A 25,700-nucleotide genomic window follows, 5' to 3' on the forward strand; every position below is an offset into this window, starting at 1 on the left:
TGTTCTATGCCTCAGACTCAGGAGACTGGCAGAGAGAGGAGACAAAGGCAGAAAGAGCGAGGACCCAAGTGAAAAGAGCAAAATGCATGTGTTAAAGATGGGCTTTCTGTCTGACTCCTGCAGAAAAACCTGTCAGAAGATTATTCACCACCAACCGTAATAAGGTTTATAATAACCCGCCAGATAGAATCACAAACCAGCACAAACTTGTGCTCGTGGAGCATACTCAGTGAGAAGAAGAACATTAGAGGACCGGCCTCGTGCCTTTTTAAATGTGTATGCATTGCTCTGGGTACTGCAAATGCGAGGCTGCAAAAGGGTGTATGCTGTCTTCTTTTTTGACCCAAGAAGGGCCAACTGAAAAATCCAGCTTTTGCAAACATGTTGTGACTTAAATGACACAAGAATACGAATGGAATAACTAATTAGTGAAAACAACAATGGGGCTTCTCTCCTCAGGCCATTCTGTGGGAGGAGAGATACGCACTGAGCTGCCTGTGAAATGGAGACATTGTGCCCAAAATGTTTTAGGTATCCTCCTCTCCCCTAAGGATTAAATAACATCATCAAACTCGGTAAAACAGATCTCTTATTATGGACCAATTTTCCTTTTAAAGTTTAGCCCTGAAGTCTTGAATGGCAAACTGCCAGGGTGGACTGTCCTAAAAATCACCGAGTTGACTGAATCATCGCGAGCTTTCTAGAAGAGTCAAATACTCTGGGAAGCAGGATTAGTCCTCCTGGTTTGTCCTAGTTAAGTTCAGGAATTTTGTACCTTTGTTAGTGGGTCTTCTTTCTTCTTCTTCTTCTTTTTTTTTTGTTTTTCATTTCCACTGATTTCTGTCGTGAAGGTTCAAGGAAGAAGAGCAATTCTACATGGATCCTTTTCCCCATTACAAAATGAGGCCACACAAACCCCACGTATGGTGCGGGCCTTTATTTGGCTTCATAACTAATCCACATGAGGAGAACTACGACACATTTAGAGATCTGAGTTGAAAACCATAAACAAAAAACACAGAAAGGGGCCAAATTCTTCTCGTCTAGTAAAACTGCCATGCTCTCACTAGAGCACTGAATAATCTCATTTCTTTCCCCTTCTTAAGGGTAATCTCCATGTTTATGTTACTTGTGCCATCTCCAAACACTACACACAGCTGACAAAATCCTGGAAGAGACCCATCTTATCCCACAGGGATGCAGAACGGAGAGGAGCTGGGGCAGTTCTGGCCCTGGATGAAAGACAGTCTGATATTAAAGATTCTTTGCTTAAGGCACAAATGTACCTGTCTGTGACTTTTTTAATGGCACATTTTAGTGGCATGTAGCATCATCTTTTATGAACGAGTGTGCGAGAGGCCTTGTTATGACCCCCATGGGGACTGTGACAGCACATTAACGAGGGGAGAGCAGTATGATGAAGGCTAGCAAAGGTGAATCTCGCTATTCTAGGAGTTTAAAACAACGACGGCGAGTTCTGATTCCTGCGGCACCAAACCTCAGGGAAGGGTTGAGGGTTTATGGGATCTGCAGGGGGCAGGGGTGCTGCTAGCAGACGTGGAAGGGCTAGAAAACTCTACTTCCCATTTTGTGTCTATTTGATTCTTGTGTAATTTCAGAAAAATTCCTTTGCTCCGTTTCCTGTACTTTTATCCCATTTGTTTCTTTACCACCAGTGCCCTAAGGGAATAACACGACTCAAAACACCTTGAGGAAGGTGCCCACACAGATTGGTAGTGAAATGGCCTAGCGGACAGCCTGCAGGCTCTGACAGTAGATCTCTCCTGAAGCATCCAGAGATCCACTTGGAGTGTGCTGGGCAATGAGGAGGGGCTCTTCCCACTTATCCTCCTTTCTCCCAGTGGCAAACTCTCTTCCAGACCAACCCAGCTCAACTGTCAACTCCTTTGAGAAACCCCGCCTCTCCCCCAGCCCTGGGGCTCAGGGTCCTCTGGAAACAGCTTCACTGAAGATGCTGGTATGCTGTTTGTTTCCGCATTAGATGTCTGTCTTCTCTGTCAGAAGCTTTGTGTGTCCCCACCCTCCAAGGCCCGGCGCACGGTAAGTGCTTAAATAGTAATTACTGAATGAATTAAGGTTTTCACTCTACAGGGCACACACCTAGAAAGGGAGTCTCGTTTTCAAGTGAGGATAAACAGAAGAGAAGCAATTCTTTGACGATGCTGACTATGTTTCAAAATACAATTTGTTATTCGGAATTTTAAAATGCTATTGAGATTTACTCTTCTCTCTATTGTGATTTTTTTTTAAAGATTTTATTTATTTACTTGACATGACAGAGACAGCCAGTGAGAGAGGGAACAGAAGCAGGGGGAGTGGGAGAGGAAGAAGCAGGCTCCCAGCAGAGGAGCCTGACGTGGGACTCGATCCCAGAACGCTAAGGCAGACACTTAATGACCCAGGCGCCCCTCTCTATTGTGATTTTAAACAGGATTTGCCACATTTATCCCAAGGAGACTGTGGTGAAAACAAAGTGCTTCTTGTGGACTAACTTCCCCATCCTCTTCAGGTAATATTCTCATTACATCTGCCCCTAGGGAAAAAGAACCTTGGGATTCTCTTCATCACTGAATTACTCACAATTTTTCATGTAGGGACTCAAAACCACTGACTCCCCTTCCCTATCACTTCTTTTGTGTTACCTTGTACCACAAATGAATTTGGTATAAAGCACACGCCCGAGTCCTTACGCTATTCTCTAGTGGCTTACTGGTTTACCACTTGTGTTCGGTCAGACGCTGTCACTTGCTTGTCTGGTGGGTCACGAGCTCCTAGCAGACGAGGACTGCAATCACACAGCTCCCTCTGAAAGCATTTAGTTCAACATCATGCAAGAACCTTCCTGATGATCATAATCAGACTGTACCTGTACCGACATTATCACCTCCTTCTGACAGAGCATCCGGCCCCTCACTGACCATTTGAAAACACAGGGAGCATGAAAACACCTAACCCTTCCCGGCCCTCACTCACAACCCTCTGTCCTCTTCTGCTCTCCACTTCACCCCATGAGCCAACACATTCCTTCTGGCATTCAGGTGTTGTCAGACTTACTGTGACAATTTCTCACACAGTTCCCTATACTTTAGTCCTCCTCAATCTTACAAATTCAGTGAGTGTTTTCTTCAGTCTTCTGGAGACCATTCAGTAGTTTACCTCCAGGATAAATGAACATGATCGACGGAACTCCAAATCCATCAATGGCAACCTCCCTCCTGATACTATAGTTTCTTTTTAAATCTTTGCATCCCTAGCACCTACCAAAATATTGGCAGACATGTGTTTCGGTATGCGGTATCAGTACGTTCTACGTATTGGTCATCTGTCTATCAACCTACCTACCTACCTACCTACCTACCTACCTACCTACCTACCTATCTAGTTTAACAGACCTCCTTATTTCCGTGCTTGCTCTTCTATCGTCCATGCTCCACAGAGCACTCAATGATCTTTGGAAAATATAATTCAATCATTTCCCCTCAGAGTAAAATCTAGAGTCCTTACCATGGCCTACAAGATAATATAGGATCTAATCCCCGGCTACCTCTCTGAATGTATTTTTTCCCATTCTTTTCCCCTTACTAACTCCACTACCTCGGTCTCTCTACGTTCCTTAAATATGCCAAACACACTCCAGCTTAGCGCCTCTGTTTTTTGTTGTTGCCTGATGGCTCTCTTTCACTTCATCCAAGTCTCTGCTCAAAGGTTACTTTATCAGAAAGGATCACTTTGCTTTATTTTTCTCCATAGGACTTGCCACCACCTGACAAATTATATATTTAGTTATCCTTCTGTTTTCTGTCCTCCTCATGCCCTACTCCATGAGAGTCAAGACTGGAGTGTCCTTTCATCACCATATCCCCACTGCCCATCTGACAGGCATTGCAGGAGCTCAAAATGAATGTGGAAGGAAAGAAGAGTGAATCTTTATATGTGTTCTAAATCTTAAATCCATTAGTTATGCTCTCTCGTGGTTCTGCTCTGTGCTTCATGTTATGTCACGCTAGGGTTTACCATCGTCCAAGTCACTCAGCTCTAGAGTTGATGCAGAAAGTTAAAGAAAGACAATGGACTGCTTAGAGTCCCAGACTGTTAGTCTGGAAAGGGGCTTAGAGATCATTATCTTACAGAGGAAGAAATAAGGCCCAGTGAGGGACAGTGGCTTGCACAGCACACCTAGAAAACCAGTAGCAAAGGTGAACCTTCTATCTCTTTCATTCCCAATCTGGGATTCTTATCTCTATACCACCTACTTCTCAAATGCACCACACTCCATCTGGTCACTTATTAAATGCCTCCAATAACAACGATTTAAACATGCAAAGGGAATTCACATAATGGCAAGGTCTCAGCTCCACAAATCAGAAGTTCTAGTTTCTTCCGAAACAAGTTACCTGAACAAGCCCTTCAGGATTTAGTTGGGAAACTCTGTTCTGGGCTTCTGTCCACCATTACTGCTAAGCCCTCAGCTGGTGCATACATATTATATTTCCTCTTCGATTCTCTTTTGTGAAGAAGCAGAAGAGTATGGTTTAGCAAACACTGACTACTTTATTTTTGCTTTCGATAGTGCAGGTGAATTGAGTCTAAAGATATTTCCTTATAAATTCAACTGCATTCATGCATTACAAAAATCACAGAGGAAGTATTTGACCCCAAAAAAGGTGATAAAATCATGACTGCAACTCTATCCATGATCTTATCTAAGGAGTCCTTTCTAGTTTTTAAAAGGCCCTCCTTTCCCTGAATCAACGTATGTGAGAAACAACTCTTGAAGTACTGGTGAGAATCCAGACTCTATACTGGTGTAATTCACACTGAGCCGATGTCCTTCTAATGGAAATTGTATACATTTCCTTACAGCTCAATAGTCATGGCAGAGAATCCTTAGCACAGAGTTCCAGTGGGGTTACACGTAGCACGCTAAGATGAAGTCCATTCTAAATACAGCGATAAAGAGTAAAGACGTTAAAATTGGGCTGAATACATACCCTTCATCCTCCCATCCCCCAACACATGAAATGACTATATGGAAGCAAGGTGTTTTTTCTTCCTAACATACAGAACTTATACATCCAAATGAGTAGGGCTGTATTCTTCAAAGTAATCACCTCTGGAAGTCATGTATGCATTCCGACAAGGCCACCGTTACACAGAACTTCTCTGGAGTCTCTTATTATAATGCAGGCTCTCCGGACTTAGTGTGCATAACATGTCAATAATGCAGATTCTCAGAGATCTGGATTTAATTAGTCTAAGAGGGAGTCTGGGAACCTGTATTTTTAAGAAGCTCTCCAGGAAAGTTTTATACAGGTGATGTGTGAGAAATAGCACCTCAGAAGAGTCTGTGCACAAGCCACTCAAGGATAACAAAAGGATTTTGGAGTTCAACTCGGTGTACACACACATGTAACACCTTGGAGGTTTATTATTATTATTTTTTAAATCTTCATTCTTCCTGATATTAGGGTGGATATACATAGAAGCATCTATTTGCAAACAACATACCTCCATGAAAGAGATTCCTAAACTCCAGACATCGGAATGGATTCCATACTGCTCCCCGGAAATTCTTTCAGGCTGTAAGAGAACAGACGCTGGTGAGTTGATGTGAGCTACTCCAGGAAACACTAACGTGAGCGCAGCTAAGGCAGGGAGCCACCAACATTTTGTGGCACTTTATGAAGCACAAAACAATTTCGTGTGTGTGTGTGTGTGTGTGTGCGCGCGCGTGCACGCACGCATAGGTATATTATACAGGTAACGTACAGAAATGAGAGAGGTAATACGGATAGATATCATCTCACTGAATCCTCACAGGCCCCTGTGAGGAAAACATTATTACCTCTATTTTACAGATAAAGAAAATGGAGGCTTCGAATGGTAAAATCATTTAGGCAAAGTCCTCAGCTAGGAAATGAGCTGAGACTTGGAGCCAGGTCCTCTCCCTCCAAATTCAGTGGTCTCAGCTGCGAAGTGACACACTACACAACACTGTATAATGTTATCATTTAATTGCACTTTTGAGAGGTGGGTCTGGATAACTAGGGATTCTATTATTTTTAATTTTTTAACTTCATTTGGAAATCGTTGCAAACTTACAAGAAAGTTGAAAAGCTAAGACTAATACGAAACACATCCATATTTCCTTTGCCCAGATTCACCTTCGGTTCCACATTTTATTCTATTTATCATGGTTTCTTTTGATATGAACCAAGGAACAGTCTGAAAGGTCCATTTGGGACAACTGGTCCTGCAGACAACTGGTCTAGAAACACGCACGTAGACACCTGTCTAGAAAGCCACCACATGCACACTCTCTACTTCACCAAGAACAGTTTCATAGTGAAGTGGGTGCTGCCCGGTATCTCCATCCCTCCAGGATCTAGCATTCAGTATCGTACTTCACAGAAATCATTTGAATGAACACAGCAGCACAAGAATAAGAGAAACCAAAGTCTCACGGAGATGGAATGGTCGCTCAAGGTTACAGAGCTGGACATGGCAGGGCTGGGATCATAACCCATGCCTCCTGGCCCTCGGGGCACCATTCTGTTTGTGGGTCCACCCCTGGAGTTCCTGGTGGCCACCAAGGGCATCAGCCTTCGGGAGCTTTCATGGGAGCCCTGAAGAATACCTGGGGCCAGGATCAGCCTGGTCCACTGCACATGGAGGAAGCAGGCATCCACCACTCACCAGCAGAGGATACTCCAGGGGAGTGGAAGATGTGAGCCAGGTGCTCTCAGGTGATTGGCACAGTCCTACATCTCGGAGAGCTGGCTTAGCTGGGACCCAGAACTTTGTGACCTGCTTTCTGCCCACACCTATCAGGCTACCTCAATATACTTACTCCTCCTGGGACCACGTGCCATAAAATTACATAAAGCCCTGTCCTGAGGTAGCAGGATGGATTGTCTTATTTCCCTTCCTTTATTTATTTCTTTAATTTATAAAACCCTTTTCCCACCAAGAACAATTCTTCCCAAGGGCCAAATGTCACGTGACCATCTCTCCCAGGTGCTACATAGACATGGTCATTCCAATTCCCCAGTACTTTTACTTTTACATCCAATCATTTTACACCCCATCATTTCTGAAGTTCTTGTTCATGCATGAATGAACCCATTACCCAATTCCAGCTAGTTCAACAGGTACTAGGATGAGAGTAGCCAACTAGTTACAGGAGTATCATCACCAAGACTACTGTGTGCATTTACTGAAGAATTTCCATACGCTTGGTATTAAGTTCTGTTCACGTAGGTCTCATTTCAGATTCATAAACACCCATATTAGATTGCTCCTATTATCATCCCCTGCTAACAGATGAGGAAATGGAGGCACAGAGAGGTTTAGTTTGCACCCACTATATAAAGACAGTAATAGCTATCACGTAATGACCAACTAGTATAGGCCAGACACTGGACTAGATACTTTGCATCCTCTATGCCTTGGGACAATCTTGCAAAGTTAGATATCATTGCCCTTATTTTACAGATGTAAAAACTGAGGCTTCATAAGATTAAGCGACTTGCTGAAGTCTAGAGCTGTGGCTCAGCATTAGGCCTATTTGTTTCGGAACACAGCCAGGATTCAAACGCAGGTACGTCTGACTGCAAAATCAGGGTTCTTCCTAGTGTGTCAAACTGCCCCCGAACTTAGAAGTCAGAAGAGCCACACACTAATCTCGATCTGGTCAGTATTTCTCAAAATACAGTCTTCAGTATTCATTTTTTTTTTTAAAGATTTTATTTATTTGACAGAGAGCAAGAGAGAATAAGCAGGGGGAGCAGCAGAGGGAGAGGGAGAAGCAGGCTCCCTGCCGAGCAAGAAGCCCGATGCGGGGCTCGATCCCAGGACCCTGGGGTCATAACCTGAGCCAAGGCAGACGCTTAACCGACTGAGCCACCCAGGTGCCCCCTTCAGTATTCATTTTAAAAAATAATTTCTCTGGCTAATTCTCTGGTATACTCAGCCTCAGTCACGAAACATTTCCACGTTCCCTGCAGAGGCAATTATGTGTCTTCCTCCTCTCTGCTTAGTGAACGTTTCTTTTATGAAGGCCCTGCTCGTAGGCCACCTGTTTTTGGTGAAACGTTCCTCTATTTCTCAGGAAGCATCACAAATTCTTGCCTCTGTCTTTCATGGAAATGTTGTTTGTATCTTTAATATTAATTCATTACGCTGTGTTGTAATCATCCGATTACTAGCCTGTTTCTCTTAAGAGGCCAAGAGAGTGTCTTATTCATCTCATACCTAGTACCACGGCTGGCACACAGCCGGTGAGCAGTCAAGGTATGTTGCCTTGAAGGGATGTAATATATGTTTACTACACATTTGGTTTAAAGCATGTGCCTATCATTAAGTCCCCTGGAGGGTTCTACTAACATAACTTCCCCAATATTATTGCTATTCAGGCCCATCAAGAACATGCAGCAAACATGAAAATCCTAAAATCCTCCAGAATTCTTAAAGAAATAACCAAATATTGCCTTCCTCCCTGTTTCTCCTCTCCTTACTCTCTTTCTTCATTCCCCTACCTGACAGTTATACTATACAGGACTCGTGCAGAGTACACGACAAGCAAAGAAATGAAAGTGGAGCCCAGATACAAAATATTTTGGCAGGACCAACAATAAGATTAAATACATTCATAATACCTGCCCACTGAACTATCAAAACAAATGCAAACTGAAAGCTGGAAATAAAGCACGAAAAAATTGGGGCACCTGGGTGGCTCAGTTGGTTGAGTATCTGACTCTTGGTTTCGGCTCAGGTCATGATCTCAGGGTCATGAGATCGAGCCCCACGTCAGGGTCCATGCAGGGTGTGGAGCTTGCTTAAGATTCTTTCTCTCCCTCCCTCTGCCAGCTCGTGCATGCTTTCTCTCTCCTCTCAAATAAAATACATAAATCTTTAAAAAAATAAAGCATGACAAAATTAAATTCAAAAAGAAAAATAAAGTGATCATGGTCACAGGTGGCAAATAAGAGGGCTCCTTAAGGAGGAGATTCTGACAACCCCTCATTGGAGAAATAATTCTTGCAATAAGCTAACAAAATGAGATCACTGTTGTGAGGCTGCACTCAAGCACGAATGTTCAGTGAAAGCAGGTGCCAGCGCGACGGGTCTACCTGAACCGGTACAGCAGATAAAGACTGGGAAATGCGCCCAGGCCCCTGAAACGGACACAGGCACAAGATGAGCCCCAATGCACTCTGAATGTAAGGAGCCAGGACTGGATGGCCCGAGGCTGCACAATTCAAATGTGTTTTCACACTTGAAGCCAAGGTGGCCTGCCCTGTCCTCTCCCATCTAAAACAAAACAAAACACCAACCACCAGGGACTGAGCTGACAGAAGATCTGGGATAGACATTCTGCAGTTAAAAATCAAAAGCTGGGTTACTTTCTGACATGGCAGCTGTCACCAGTGTGGAAAGCTAAATACAGGAAAAATATGACTCCTGTCTGAAGCACCTGTGTACTGAGGTTTAAGTGTGTGTGTGTGTGTGTGTGTGTGTGTGTGGGTGGGGGGGAGATTCTGGTCTGTTCTTAATGAGAACAGTAGGGAGTGGTGATGGTATAAAAAGCAGAGTTTACAGAGGATCTGAAAGGGCAGGAGCTCCAAGCTGCACACTGCACTCCTTCCAGCTACCCTCTGTGACTTGTTATTTACCCAGGACCCAGGTTTAGCTGACTCACTCCAGAATCATCTCTACGTACAACAGGATTCACTTGTCAAAAGCAGGAAGATACCAAGGGACATCCCTTATCTCTTCTGATAAAGAATTTCAGCTCAGGGTTACGCTACTCAGAAAATTAACAAAGTATGCACAAATACTTTAGGTTAGTAAGGAATCAAAATATGTATCACAAACAATGGGGAATTCTTTTTTTTTTTTTTTTTAAGTTGGCAAGATCCCTGTGGGTAGTAGAGCATACTGGTTAAATCAGGGTTCTGGAATCTTCCACGTCATGAATTCTCTCTTCTGCTATATCTAACATGCTACCAAGTAGTGAGTTTTTACATTTTAATCTAATAGTTTTGTTTGAGATTTTCTCAATCTACTTTGTCACTTTTAAAATCTGTGATTGGAAGTCTGTGTGTATCTGTCCTTCCTGCTAGTTCTTCTTATTGCCTTGTTTCCTTGTGTGTCCGGTTTTTGTGGACTACTTGCCAGTTTTTGCTCTTGAAAACATTTTGGAGAGATTCTGAGGCTTAAGGTAGATGTGCCCACCTCAAACCAGGTTCTTACCATGAAGCTCCTTTTCTAACTCAGGCCATGAATATAAATACCTGGTGCAAATCTGTGTCAGAGTTAGTCTCTAGCTGCCAACTTCCCCGTTTCCGTTTCCCCTGTTTCTTTCTCTGGTTGGCTCTGAGAGGCCTTCTTTGTTGTTCCCTAGGACTGGGGCAGGAGGAGGACCAGCAGCTTTGGCTCCGGTTTGCTCTTACACTGAGGGTGAGCCCTTCAGATTTCTGAGATCTACAGAGATCTTCTCCTCCTCGGAGACCCTCTGCCTTAGGAGGACCCCCATATCATTGACAGCTGTGGTACAGGCACCTGCCCTCAGGAAGAAGTAGCTTTGGTGCTCCAACATTCTGCTTTCCTCTCTGTTGCAGGATTCCATCTGAAAATTGTCCTGGGAGACTCCCATTGCCTTTTACTCTTCAGCGCATTTCAAATGACTGTTAAAGTAAAACATAATAACGTAAATGGAAGAGGTGGTCCAAATAACCTAACCTGCTTTGACCAGAAACTGGAAACTGGTGTCCTAATTAAATCTTGACTCTCACTACTTGGTGAACTCTGAGCCCCTGGGATGAAGTTACTTCACCTTCAGTTTCCTTATCTGTAAAATGAAGACAATAATAATATGTATACTTCATGGGGTTGTGTGAGGATGAAGTGAATCCACGCGATGTGCTTGATTCAGTACCTGTCACATGGGAATGCTCAGTAAATGCCAGCCTCCTTCTGATCACCACCATTGCCATGACCACCACTGCACGAACATGGCCAATGTCTCTGTATCACGTCATCTGTATAGGTTGCATTCTGGGTAAAGGTAATTTCCCATGACAAGAACAGCCCAGGTAGGGAAAATGTTCAGGAAGTAAGAACAGTCATTTTGATGCACTTTCTTTTTTAAAGGTTTTATTTATTTATTTGAGAGAGCGAGAGAGAGAGAGCATGTGTGCACAAGTAGACAGAGGGGCAGAAGGAGAGAATCTCAAGCAGACTCCAGGCTGAACGTGGAGCCCAATGCAGGGCTTGATCTCACGACCCTGAGATCATGACCTGAGCTGAAATCAAGAGTCAGATGCTTCACTGACTGGGCTACCCAGGTGCCTCTTGATGGACTTTCTGATCACAAAGCACAAGTATTTGGATAAGATTTTAATTTTAAAACTTTATTCATAAAATGTCAAACTTTTATATTTGATTAGAACATTATAATAATAAACAAGCCACAATGACTGAACAGTAGGTTGAAGTTTTAGGGACTTCTATGTTTAAAACAGGGTAAGATTTTTAGTAATTAGAATATCTGAGAAATGGTTTAATGTGAGCCCCCCAAGCCTTCTCAACTTCTCTTGTAATCCTGCTGGATGAGATCCTTTAAAAATGTAGCTGAAAATCTTTCTTGCTTCAGTTTAAAGTGTCTACTGAACCTAAATACTCACCCCTAAAATGTAGTATGTCCTTGGACTTGCCACTCACTTTCCGATCTTGTTGGTCAATGACGAGGTTGGAGCAGATGGCTTTCCAAGTCTCCTACAAGTTCCACCCCTTAACATGCCCATAAGTTGTTAATTAGTATTATTTTTTCATGACTTAGGATCTTAAGAAAACTGCCTTGTCTTTTTCCTAATTATCATTTTCCTATACCTTACACTTTAGATTATAGAAGAATGAAGTGAGATTGCACACATAGGGCTATTTCTTTGATTTATTTTCCTTTCAATATTTGAGCAGCCAAGTTGACTGTGTTTGAGTAATTTGGGCGTCTTCTATACCTTACAATGCAACTGAGATACTTAATATGAAAAGTTAAATGCTCTGCTTATAATTAGTGAATAAGTCATTCTGGGAAGGCAGCGTTCACGAACTAATTCATTCACTTAGCATTCATTCCTGTGAAGGACCAGATATAGAGAATAGGAATAAACCCTGCCCCTCTGAAGACCACAGTCTAGTTTGGGAGAGACAGAGACATGATTTGGACGCAGTGAGAGGCATAGCAGTTAGAGTTTAGTCTCTGCAGACTGATTACCAGGTGTGAATCCTGACTCCATCATTTATTAGATGGATGAACTTGAGTAAGTTACTTAACTTCTCTATCTGTTTTTTTTCAGCTGTAAGATGAGAGTGATATTACTTACCTGGTAGTGTTGTTATAAGGATTTAAAGCATTTACATATGTAAGAGTTTAAAAGAGTGACTGGCACATGGGGTTAAATATTAGCTATTATGAGGGTATCAGACCAACTGACCTCTTAACTATATATTCTCACAACTTATTACTTGTCCTCTACCCCACCTCCCGCTCCCAAAAATGTCACATTAGCTTCTATTTCTTAGTCTTTGCTCATCCCTCCACAGTGATCTCTTTTCGTAAGTACCCTTTCCATACACTGTTAAATCATCGAATTTGTACATTGTACGCCTTCTTAGTCTCAAATGTATGTTTGATACAACTTAAGTCTTTATTATGTCACACATCATGTAGCCACATATAATGCCAAGCTTCCCATTTTGCCCACATCTTATGTGGATTCGAAGGGTTCCACCATAACCTGGCTAACAGCACGGAAGGTGCTCCGTAAATACTGGTCGGTTAACTGCCGGTACTCAGTTTCAGATACAGCTTTCACTGGCACAGACCAGAAGCTGGCAAACTTTTTCTGTACACGGCCAGAGCATAAATATTTCTCCCTCTGTGGGCCACACGGTCTCTGCTGCAACTGTCACAGCAACCCCTCTGCCCTGGCAGCGCTGAAGCAGCCAGAGACAATACGCAAACAAAAGGGCGTGGCCATGTTCCAATAAAACTTTCATTTCTTACCTAACTTCTTTATTTTGAAATACTTATTGATTGACAAGTTGAAAAAAAATAGACAGGAAAGTTGTGTGCACGCTTCACCCAGTTCCCCTCAATGGTACCTCTGTAATACAATTATCACGGTATCTTAGGCAGGGATTAAGACCCATAACAGAACAATGTTATTTCCATCTTCTCCCACTCCCAACCTCTGATCTCACACCAATTAGGTAAGTGTGTGACCAAGGAGAGTTTGCTGAATTGAGCGAGGCTCACTACTGGGCTATCACTCTGGGCTTTCTAGGTATCTTACGCTTTTTACAACTTGAACTATAAAGCTGATGACCAGAATTCACTCACCCAAGAAGCAAAGCAATTTTAGCTGTGCCAATCTGAACTAACATTTCGTAATTTTAATCCTCACATATTCAATTAACAGATGGACGCATCACATTCATCCACAAACCAAAAGGAAAAAAGGTAATTTCTTTAATGTACACCTGGGAAAGACAACTGTAATCTAGGTTTGCACATTCAAACATAATGCAATTTAATTATTAGAGCAATTTAAAGCTACTGAAAACATGATGGGTAGATGAAAAGTTGTTTCATTTATAGTAGCTTTATTTATTTATTTTTAAATCACAGTGTTCTGTAATTCTTTCAAACACTGAAACTGTGGCATTTAGTAGGGATTTATTAATTGTAAAAGGGGCTCACTAATCTGAGCTAACCTGGTAGAGCCAAGAGGGCGATTATGCTTTATAAAAACACATATGATGACTTCAGAGGTTAATTTTTTTTTCACATTACCTAGAAAAATGAGAAAGAATGAATTTTCTTTAAAAACCGGGCAAGACAAAAATGAACTATTCTGGTATTTTAATTAAAAAAAAGGCTTGTAGCGTTCTGAGAATAAGATCCAGAGTTCCATCCATATTAACATCTTTTTATCAAGATAATACATGAACTGACGATAAGAGCCAGGGCTCCATCCATACTAATATTGTTTAACTTCACCTAAAGACTATTGGAAGTAAAACAGACTAACTGAATAAATCCAGAATCCTCATTAAAAAAAAAAAATGGCCTTGAGGTGTTAAAACAAAACTTGGCTCCAAAAATGATACTAGATAACCTTCTTACTTGTCTCTCCCGACTACCCACTCTTGACGTGACCATGGAAACTAATAAAAGCATTTGTGCCCCAAATAACTTCCCTTACTTAAAAGGTAGGAAAAAGGAAAAGGTCAAAGCCAAGTCCACAATGGGGTTTTGAAACGGTTCTATGCTTCTAATTTTTAGATGTGGTAAATGTACTTCAGAGGAATTAATAAGCCATCTTACAACAGGCAAGAACCCAACAAGTAAACAGAGTACAGATGTCCAAGTTTGAAAGAGAATTTCCTGCCCAACCTTTACATTCAGAGATCCATAAGTAAGAGTTGGTCATGTCAAAAATTTAATTTTGATCAGGTGACAAAGTGTGTTTGTATTCCTGGAAAAAAACAACCAAACTTATTGACTAACATTCTGGGATACTTGAGGGTTAATTAAATAAGCAATGTGGCCAAGTGGCCAATGTGCTATCAGGTGCAATTTCTCTGTAGGATTAAACTTCAAAACTCAGCAATTTCACACTTGAACCAGTAGTTAAGTCAACTAAGCAGATAAGTTGGCAGCTCCTGTAAAAACCCTAATGGCTTTTAGAAAGATTTAAAAATCAGATCATGACTGGATTGACTTTGTAATTTATGATCTGTTAGGATAAAGCTGCTGAATTAATTCAAGAATTCTACATTACCAAGTACATAAAGATAAAGATGTTGGTTTTAAATGTTATTTTTGCATAAGTTTACTTACCGCCATATAAGCATTTGTTCCAACATACGTCTTGGCTATAGAATTCACCAGCTATGAGACAAAACAGTCTGTTAGAACAATATAAAGATAATGTGGAAATAAAATGGGCAATTATTCCTCATTTAACCTACAATCATCATTTCTATAAATCAACTAAAAATTATGTAAAAGGGAACAAATTTATCTACAAAGGCATTAAAAATGATTAAATCTCTCTTTTCTTTTGAATGTGATTTCCAATTTAAACAAGCACAGCATTACAGTTTATAGCAGATAACCTTAAACAACTCACTTAAGCAGGATGCGTATCGCTTTAGTACCCCAAACCCGCCCGATATAAAAAGTCAATTTGAAGTAGGATTTGAACACACTCATTTTTTAGTCAGATGGCTCAAGATGCGAATGAAGCCCGTGCATTACTAGAACGGAATGAACGCTAAATACGCTGGAGGGATAACAGACTTTGACAGCCCATAATACAACGATGACCTTCGCTTTGGTCTTCGTGTCTGGCTGGGAGTAAAGGTGGCTGCGATTCAAATCAACATCACAGCACGCTCACGGGTCACTATCACCAGGGCTCTCAGGGGAGGCCCAAAATGGAAATTAATTAAAATTTGTGCTGCACATTGTAATGGCCCTCCACCATTGTTGCTCCCAATATTAATTTTTATTGTGGGCCAGTTGGGCTCCCCAGGCACAGCTCCCACTCTGCCCTCCCTTTTGTCTGGTCAAAACGCTTTCATATCAAAGCTGCATATCAATGAAGTTTGCTATTCGTAAGTAGTAATTACAATATCAGCAGTTTTTACTGTCATTAAACAATGAACAATCATATTCTGATGAAGGAAACTCGCTCGGAGATTAAAAATGAATAACACACTCCCAGCCGAGGAGAAGATGCAGAGTTCTGTTTGTCTGGCAGCTAGGTGATTTTTCAATCCAAAAGTAGACTGAAAATAAAAAAGTGAATGTTGCAGAAAGGAGAGCAAACTAGGAGGAAAAAGGAGACCCACCTGAGTGCTAACTCCAAAATCGCACAGCTTGACCTGTCCTCTTGTGTTTACTAGCATATTGGAGGGCTTCACATCTAAAAAGGGACCAGAAAAGTCCATGTAACTAATTCCGTATCTACAGCGCCTGTTTTAAAAAAGCACACATGCACACCATACCATGTTGCAGAAATGACATCATCTGTTCAACCCGGAATTCTAATCACAAATTTAATGCAAAGCATTTTATCTGGAGGCAAAATGTAAGGTCCAACTCCTTCACTTCCAACCATCTCTGGTTTCTATGGAAGCAAGGGTTTATTTCAAGTGAAAGTCAAATAAAATCTTGGCTTCCCACAACAGTAAATACATCCATCATCCTATCCCCAGGCTTTCAGGAAAAGTAGGTGGATAAGAAAATGTAATCTTCTTGCAAAGAATTTGCACAGAAAGGTTTAGCTTTGCTGTCGGTGTGAAACTACTCCTCCCATTTAAGAAGCAGTAAGGCCAAAGGGAAGCCAACAAGAAAAAAAAATCATATGTTGCTGGTAACAGGTCATATCTGAATGAAACAATGACAAAATGAACGCAGCATTGTTATCTCCTGGTTTTATGTGACAAATGCTATTTCAGATAATACTCAGAAATTGGTCTAAGAGGCATGTGGATGTGTCTGCAAATATGCACGTAGCGATCTTTGTTTCATTTCTCCTTCTCTTCCCTTACATCACTTTTGACTGCTCTTATAGTTAACAAAAGAAGTGACACAGCTTTTGCCAAGGCAGTCAGTTGCTAAATAATGACACAAAGGGTTTCTGTGAAGCATCGTCAGTGACAACAATGAGCCATTTCAGGAATTCAGGGAGCCCGCAAAACCCATCTGAGCAGGACAAGAGCACACCACTGCTGATGGCACAGAACAGCACCTGCTTCAGTGTTTCATCTTCAATGGCAAAAGTGGTCTGGAACAGACAACTTCTTATATTTAATATAGCATATAACCTGAATTACCCTCAAACTGAACAAGAGACTCAATTTACTGTGTGACATTAAAAAACGTGTGAGTCAATCCACGCCGACCCTCCACTTTGCAAAAGGGTATCCCAACACAGTATCTTGCCAGTAGCAGGTACTTAGTTCAAACTTCAAGTTCAAACTCAGGAACCAACCATTATTCAAGTCTGCTTCCTACGTGATGCGCGATGTGCCAGGCACTTTCTCATACCTGTGCTCATTTCATGTTGCCTGACTGACGCGAGAATATAAATGCCATCAAGGCAGGGACTTTGTTTCTTTTATTGACTACTATATTCCCAGGCCCTAGAGGAGTTTCAGGGCTATAGTAAGTGCTTAATAAATAATCGCTGAACAGATGAGAGAATAAACGAATGGAAACCATACACACGAAGTATGAGTTGATGTTGACCATTCTGTTTCAGTGATCAGGGGTTAGCTATAGAACGGGTCTCGGCAGCATGCCCTTCACAGAAGACATACCATATTCCTCCTTTAGGGGCACTCTCTGAATACAAGTTAGGATGCCTAGGCTGGGGTAAGTTCTTTTACCAACTAGTCTCTCTGCCCCCAACTTTCCTCAATTTGAATTATAAATCTTATACCACCATCATATTAAAATTACCATGTTTACTACATCATTTCTCTTGGATGAGGAAGTAAAAAAGTCCCTGACCTCTGCCAACCTAATTGTGACCCCCGAGTTAGCACAGTACATACGTATCGTAGACGGTCACAACAGATACGCAATAAAGGTTCGGTGCACTGAAAGAAATGTTAGACTCTCCATAGGCTGGGCTTATTTTCCAAATCCAATTCTCATTATAGGCCCTCAACTTTGAGTATTTTTCTTTTGGACGACCTGCTCTTTTATATATTGACAGCTTTAAACCACCCTTAAGCTACCACATCAGATGGAGACAGTTAATGAACAAATATTTTGAGTTCCCGGAAGAAGGAGCTGCCTGGAAATCACGAGGTACGCCAAAATTAACAAATCTTTAGCTTTGATCAGATACACTTCTGACTTAGGCGGATCAATAGAGAGAGGAGAAATAAAACAACAGAATTGCTAGATTATACTCTAAAAGGCCAGGTGTAAATAAGAACTTCATTGCATTTTTCAACTCGCCAACAACATCTTTTTTAACTTACATGCAAGCCTGCTCTGTGACTTTTGGACATTCACCTCTTAGCCTAATTCTTCTTGGAGGGGGGTGGACACTTCATCTATGAAAGTAGTAAACATCCACTCATCCTCACATCCTTTGTATTCCACCTGGGCTGTTTTAATCATTGTCTCGGAAGAAACAAAACACCCCATCACCAAGCCTTTGTTCATGCTGTGTGATCCTCTCTCCCTCCTGCCTGCCCCCAGGTTGAGAACCCCTTCCTCAATACTTCCTGAATGAATCCTGCCTACACTTCAAGTCAAGTACCCTGCCTCCCTGCTGCCCTAACTACTCAGGCCAACAAAGTCTCGGCTTCCTTTGAACTGCTAGCGCCTTTGCTGTCTGTGCCATTTGTCTGGAACTAAGCAGGTCACACTGTCTGACTAGCAGTTACTTACTGTATTTCCTGGTGTAAGTATGACCACCCCAAGTACTAAGGTCTTAGGGTAGGAAGATGCTTCACACATCTTTGTGTGTATCCCTTCCGACAACAGTACCTAAGAGCTTTTTAAACATTATACTAAATTTGCTAATAGAAGTAACCCCACTTCCCAGTAATAGCTTGAGACATCATTTGAACCTAACAGACCCCTTTAAACAGAAACAATGGATTTAGGCTGATAAGAGACTGAGGATCTGCATGTTTGTCTTTCTGGCAGGCCACAAACTTAACATGTGAGTTTCACGAGGCAGGTGACGGTTTTACTTTCTACCTCTGCAGGAAGACAATAGCCACTGTGTCAGTTTTAAAGAACTGTGAGGATTAGATGAGATAACGAATGTAAAATTGCTTTTAAACTGCCAAACACTCCATAAATATAAGGTATTGTTATCTCCTGGTAATCAACGAAACTGTGATATAAGAAAAAGTGGTATATTTTGATATATTTAGGAAATAATTTGTTGTTGCTGCAGCAAACTTTAGCTGTATTTCAGTAAAATACTAGCTAAAAGAAGATAATTCCCAAAGCGCAGTAAGGAGAACTATAAAAACAATTTAATGTTCATGAGGAGGCATTTTTGTCAGACCGTGTGCACACATTCCTCAACGAGGCTACCGAACTGGACTCCCTGTATTTATGCTTTCTCTACTACAGTCTGTGTCACAGCAGCTAAAGTGATTCTTTTATTTATTAAAAAAAATTTTTTTTAAGTGATCCTTATAAAACTAAATCAGACCATGTCATTTTTCTTCCTAAAACCTCCAAGGACTTCCCAGCTCAACACAAAACGCAGGCCTCACAATAGTCTGTGAGGCCATCTCTGAGCTGGTCCCCACTTGCCCTGTGCTCACACCCTTCCTATTCTTTTCTCTGCCCAGTCAGTTTCATTTCACTGGTCTCCCTGCTAGACGTGCTCCTGCTTGGGGTTCCATATCCCTGGCATACTCTGCTCCCATATATATGCAGAGCTTGCTCTTTCATTTCTTTAAGGTTTCTACTCAAATGTAATCTTTTTAAGAGAAGCCTTCCCCAGTCACCCTGTAGAAATGGCAATACCTTCCCCCCACAGATCTATGTGTCAATTTGCTGTCTCAGTCGTCCACTCTTGAACGGAACCGCCACGCATGCAGGGACTTCTCTGTTTTGTTCACTACTATGTCTAGAATGGTGTCTGGTACCGACAAGAAATCATATTTGTTGAACAAACGGTGAATGAATGATATCTCTACTAAACAGATGGGGAAATGTGCTCATCCAGCGAATGTGACCCGAGAAGGAGCTGAGTCTTTCCCCACTTAACAGCATATACCTCAGAATAAATACATTTTGTTATCAATGAATGCATTTTTAAACAACATTTTTCATTCTGGAAAGAATTTGTAGTCATTCAAGAACATTTATTCAACAAGAATTTACTGACACCTTAACTTGTGCCAGATATAATGGTAGGTGATGTGGAGAGAAACATGAGTAAGACCCTGTCTCTACCCTTCTGATAAATGCAGGGCAGGGACCTGCTGGCATATATATATATTTTTTAACCAAAATACAGCATGTGAGATTTCAGGATAACAACACAGCTCATGAATAACTGAAATGGGATTCTCTTCCTGAACAACTGGCATGCTTCCTATAATAAAAACAATGAGAATTATGCCACTAAAGAGGTCCCAAACTTGGCTGTGCATTTAAAAACAACAAAAACCAAACTAAAACAAAAACCAAAAGTCAACTTTTGAGTTCCACCTCAGATCTACTAAATTGGAAACCAATCTAACACAGCCTGGTCTTCAGTCCAGCATTTAGAAAAGACTAATATAATAACCTCCTGTATTGCTTCTGATTTAACTACTGTCCAGTTAAAAATATCTGAAGAGAAATTTCTTCCCTTATTTTACCTTTTAAAATCAATTTTATTCATTTAAAACACCAGTTTTATTGCAATCATTTTGAATGTACAGTTTGATGAGTCTGACAAATGTATACGTCCATGTAGCTACACCACAATCAAGATATGAAACACTCGTGTGACTCCAGAAAGCTCCCCGTGCCCCTTTATAATCAATTCCTTCCTGACCTCTGGCAACCACTGATGAGTTTCTGTTGTTATAGTTTTGCCTTTTCTACATACATTATGAATCCTATAATAAGTCGGTTAGTATTTAGACGGTATATCTAACATTAATATTCAAAGTTGATGTGCTGCAGACAATACACAGTTGGGTCTTGTTTTTTTAAACAGTCTGACAATCTGTGCTTTTAATTAGAGTATTTAGACCATTTACATTTAACGTAATTATTGATATGGTTGAGTTCAACCTTACCATCTCACTATTTGTCCCATCTGTTCTTTGTTTCTCTTTTTCTTCTTTCCTAGCTTTCTTTTGGATTAGCTGGGTTCTTTTAATCATTCCACTGATCTCTACTATGGGCTTCTAAGCCAGAGGCTGACAGAACTTTTTCTGTAAAAAAACATATTTCAAGCTTTGAGGGCCATATGGGTTTTGTTATAACTACTCAATTTTGCTGCTGTAGTGCAAAAGCAATCATAGGCAATACATATATTAATGGGTATGGCTGTGTTCCAATAAAATTTTGTTTATAAAAATAGGCAGTGAGCCAAATGGCCTGTGGGTAAGGTTTGCCAACCCCTGCTTGAAGTTTTTTTTTTTTTTTTTTTAATGGCTGTTCTAGGATTTACAGTATGTTTCTTTAACATCTCAGTTTACTTTCAAGTAATATTTGGGCACTTCATTTATAATGTAAGAACTTACAACAATACACTTCCATTTTCTTCCTCCCATCCTTTGTGTTACTATTATGTATCTTTTCTCTACATATGTTATAAGCTCCACACTACATTGTCTTTATTTTTGCTTTAATCTTTTAAATTTAAAAGTGAGAAAATTTTATATATATCTACATGTTTACCATTTCTAGGGGAATTTATTCCTTTGCGTAGGCCTAATCATCCATTTGGTATAATTTTCCTTCTGCCTCAATAACTTCAACATTTTTTATAATGTTGGTCTATTGGCAACAAGTAAATTTTTTTTCTCTGCTTTGTTTGCATGAAGGAGTCTTATTTTGCTGTTATTTTTGAAAAGTACACTTACTAAACATAGAATTTTGGATTGATAGGGATCCCCCCCCCACACACATTTTAAGGATGTCTTTCCATCATTTTGTAGTTTGCATAGCATCAGACAAGAAGTCTGCTGTCATTCTTCTTCTTCCTTCCTCTTTTTCTTCGTTCTACTTATTTTGTTTTCTCTGAATATTTTAAAGATTTTTTAAATCACTGGTTTTTAAATTCTTTATTCTGTTGCACTTTGGTGTGGTTTTGTGTTTATCCTGGTTAGGGTTTGTTGAACTTCTTAGATCCATGGCCTTATGGGTTTCATCAAATTTGGAAAGTCTGGAGTCTTTATTTCTCCAAATTATTTGCTGTTCCTTTTTCTCTCTCCTTTCCTTCTGAGACTCCAGTTACACATACATCCTAGCCTTCCTGATACTGTCTCAAAGGTCACTGAGCCTGGGCGAATTTTTTTTTTTTGGGGGGGGGGGGTCTCTTTTTTCCTTCTAGTATTTTTGGATATTTTCTGTATTTCTAACATCAGTATCATTGATTGGTTTTTTTCTGTAGTGTCCAATTCACTGTTAATTCCATTATGTGAAATTTTTCAGATATTTTATTTTTCATCTCTAGATGTTCCACTTGATTCTTTATGAACTTCCATTTTTCTTCTCATAATGCTGTTACCCTTGAGATCCTTGAATATACTTGTAATATTTGTAACAACTGTTCTAAACTCCTTATCTGCTAAGTCCATTTGCTCAGGGTGTGGGGAGTGAGGGGTCCTGTTTATATGGATTTTTTTCCTCTCTTGGTTATGATCTTTCATCCATTATCAGAAAAATTCTTTGTTCACCTACTAATTCTTATTTGGATGCCAAATATTGTGAATCTTATGCTGTTAAGTTCGGAATTTAGTTGTTATCCTTTAAAGAGTGTCAAACTTGATACCAGCAGGTAGTTGACTTATTTACAGATAGCCAGATCGTTTTGAAGCTTATTTTAGAGTCTTTATTCATGGACAGCCTGGAGTAACCCCTACTGTATGGCTCGTTTAGTCCCACTATTAAAGCATGACCCTTCTAAAAAGTCTCTCTTGAATGTTCCAATGTATTCAACAAGGTTTCTCCACTCTGGGTGACAGGAATTTTAAAAATTCCCAACCCTGTATAAGATTTGGGAATTGTTTCGCTTATAGTTCCCCAGAAATATTCTTTCCCAGACAGTAGTTCTTTGTCTAGCTTTGTAAGACTTCACCCTATGAATGCAGAGGTTGGTATTTGGCTAAAGACTTAAGGAGACTCTAATAATACAGTTTCTCGAGTTCTTTTTCTGCATAATTCCTGCCTCTCTAGGGCTCTGCCCTGTAAATTCTAGGCATTTTGGCTTTCTTGATCTCCAAATTCTGTCTCTTCAGCTCAGTAAGACCTCTGGGCTCTGTCTGGGTCCCCTCTCCCTATGCTGCAGTCCAAAAACTGTGTCAAGGCAGAAAGCTTGGGTGATTATAGAGCTCACTTCATCTGTTACCTTTTCTCTGGGATCATAGTCTTGAAATGCTTGTTATCTAATGTCTGAAAACAGATGTTTCATAAATTTAGTCCAGTTTCCTAGTTGTTTTTGGTGGAGGACAAGTCCCATAGCAGTGAATGCTTCCTGGGCAGAAGTGGGAATATCTCTTTATTTTAAAATTCTTGTCTTTTATCTTTTGTTCATTGTTTTGACCTGATACCATAAGCTGCCTCAGATCTTTAAGTTTATTATTATTATTTTTTTAGTAATCTCTACACCCAGTGTGGGGCTCCATTCACAACCCCACGATCAAGAGTCACGTGCTCTCTGACCGAGCCAGGCAGGCGCCCCTCAAATCCTTTTTTGAAATAGATAGGGTATAATATTAGGGCTTTATTTAGTTAGGCTAAATCTTAATTCATTTGGCAGAACTTGAAGCAAATGGGATCTCTTATTTTTTTTTTACTCGTAAACCTTTTATCTATTTGTGATTTTAGGATTTATTTATCTTATTATTGATACAATATTTTTATTAACATATAATGTATTATTTGTTTCAGGGGTACAGATCTGTGATTCATCAGTCTTACACAATACACAGCGCTCACCACAACACATATGTAAATGAGATCTTCTTGAAATGTGGGAATGAGGATGGCTCCTCCAGTTTAAGTTTTACTTCATCTAAATAAAACATTCCACCTTGTATCTGAGATATCAACAATCCTAGTATATAGCCACTGAACTTATTACTTCCAAGTTTTCATTTAAAACATGCAAATTCTACAACTCTTGAGAACCAGTCCAGGAATACTGAAGTGATTTTTTCTATTGTTTTCAACTTCACTCCAAGCCATAAACATGACAGATTAGGCAGAAAGTTTCTTTTAAGGAGGTAGCTGTTGTATCTATGCTTATTTTAATGCAGTCTCAAGTCATGGGAAACAAACGGCAATTGAAAGCATATAGTTTTTTATTCAGCTCACTTAAAAACACCATAGCCTTTCTTCTGTAAACAAAGCGCAAAAAAGATGAGTCATTAAAGTGACTGATTATAAATGGCAATCATCAGGGCAGATGTAAGTCATTTTGGTTTAATCAGGCCATTAATTATTAGGGTTTATCAATTAGTTTTATTGAAGGCAAGGGAGCTTAAATGAATAGTAGGGCATTGATTTTAACTGAAACATTTTCTCAGAGAAAATACAAATGAAGTGTGCAAAATTACAGGTCCTCTTCATACCACTAAAAAGAAATAAGCTTCATCTAATGTAAAACATAGGGCTTATTTTACACATAAAATATGTTTCGGTGTTCCCTAACTTGCAGCAGTCTGATGTTAATCTATCTTGGCCAAGAGGTCCATATCATGTTGGAGAAACTGAGATAGATAAAGAAAGGTACAATGCAAAGTGACCCATTTTTAAATCAGGTATTTATCTTCTTTCGTTTTAGAAAAAAAAAATTAGTCATTTTATGCAGATAGATTTTTGTGGGAATCAGAATAGATATCTGTTGGTCAGATCCTCTAGAGGAAGCAGAGATGATATGGAAAGTGTGCAAGTGTACATGCGTGCACGTGCTCACGTGCATATGATATAGATGATTATGGGTGATATCTGACCTCCCGACACTGACAAGTTGTTAGGAAAACTGAGTGGGACTGTGTGCTTAGCTGTGCCTGTAACAGAGCTGGACCTCAACAAATTGCTAAATAAATAAAACGAATGGGAGAAACATTCCGTAAACTTGAATGCACTATATATACTGGAGCTATTGCTTTGTAGAATTGGTAATGACAACGACTCTCACCTTAGAAAGGCAGGAAGTGGATTATCTAACATACTGAACCAGACCCAATTCTAAATAAAGTTCACTTTCATTATATGAGCTCTACCTGAAGACAGGCTTCTGCCAGGATGGCAAGTGCCGTTCAGCTGGGATCACAGAAGAGTTAACAATTATCCAATCACAACACGCATCTCCTGTCATAATAGTTGCCCACTCCTTCAGTGAGATTTCACAGTAAGCTGGGCTTTTTATTGATGAGGTAATGAATATCTGAGCCGCAGCAGTGATATCCAACATAGATAATAGGCAGTTATGATGTAGTTCCGTTTAGTAATTTGAAGTGCTTAGAAGATCAGAAAAATATCAGGGAGTGAGAAGAATAAGAGAATTTACAAACAGGGTCTCACGTCATATATAAGATAATAGTAGATAGTTTTCTACAGGAGCCTCTAACTAAATAAAAATCAGCCTGAAAGTGTTTTTAAAAATTAAGCATAGGGGCGCCTGGGTGGCACAGCGGTTAAGCGCCTGCCTTCGGCTCAGGGCGTGATCCCGGCGTTCTGGGATCCAGCCCCACATCAGGCTCCTCCGCTGGGAGCCTGCGTCTTCCTCTCCCACTCCCCCTGCTTGTGTTCCCTCTCTCGCTGGCTGTTTCTCTCTAATAAATAAAAAAAATTAAAAAAAAAATCTTTAAAAATTAAGCATAAACTTACCATATAACCCTTGTGGTCACTTCCCTACTTTTTTTTTTTTAGAGATTTTTATTTTTATTTT

The 25,700-nt window shown here is 40.4% G+C and overlaps 1 protein-coding gene across 6 annotated transcripts in view; it reads right to left on the reverse strand.

Annotated features, from left to right (window-relative positions):
• The window catches only part of MAP2K5 (mitogen-activated protein kinase kinase 5), a 249,041-nt gene that overhangs the window by 99,408 nt on the left and 123,933 nt on the right, over window positions 1-25,700 (reverse strand). For all 6 annotated transcript variants that reach the window (XM_087856834.1, XM_045810841.2, XM_045810840.2 and 3 more), the window contains 3 exons: window positions 15,946-16,019; window positions 14,930-14,980; window positions 5,530-5,601 (listed from right to left, as the gene is read on the reverse strand). In XM_087856834.1, the coding sequence (XP_087712960.1) occupies window positions 5,530-5,601; window positions 14,930-14,980; window positions 15,946-16,019 (197 nt within the window). The remainder of the gene's footprint in view (window positions 1-5,529; window positions 5,602-14,929; window positions 14,981-15,945; window positions 16,020-25,700) is intronic.

Source organism: Ursus americanus, chromosome 28 (genome assembly GCF_024610735.1).
Source record: "Ursus americanus isolate L20-20 chromosome 28, mUrsAme1.1.p, whole genome shotgun sequence".
NCBI lineage: Eukaryota > Metazoa > Chordata > Mammalia > Carnivora > Ursidae > Ursus > Ursus americanus.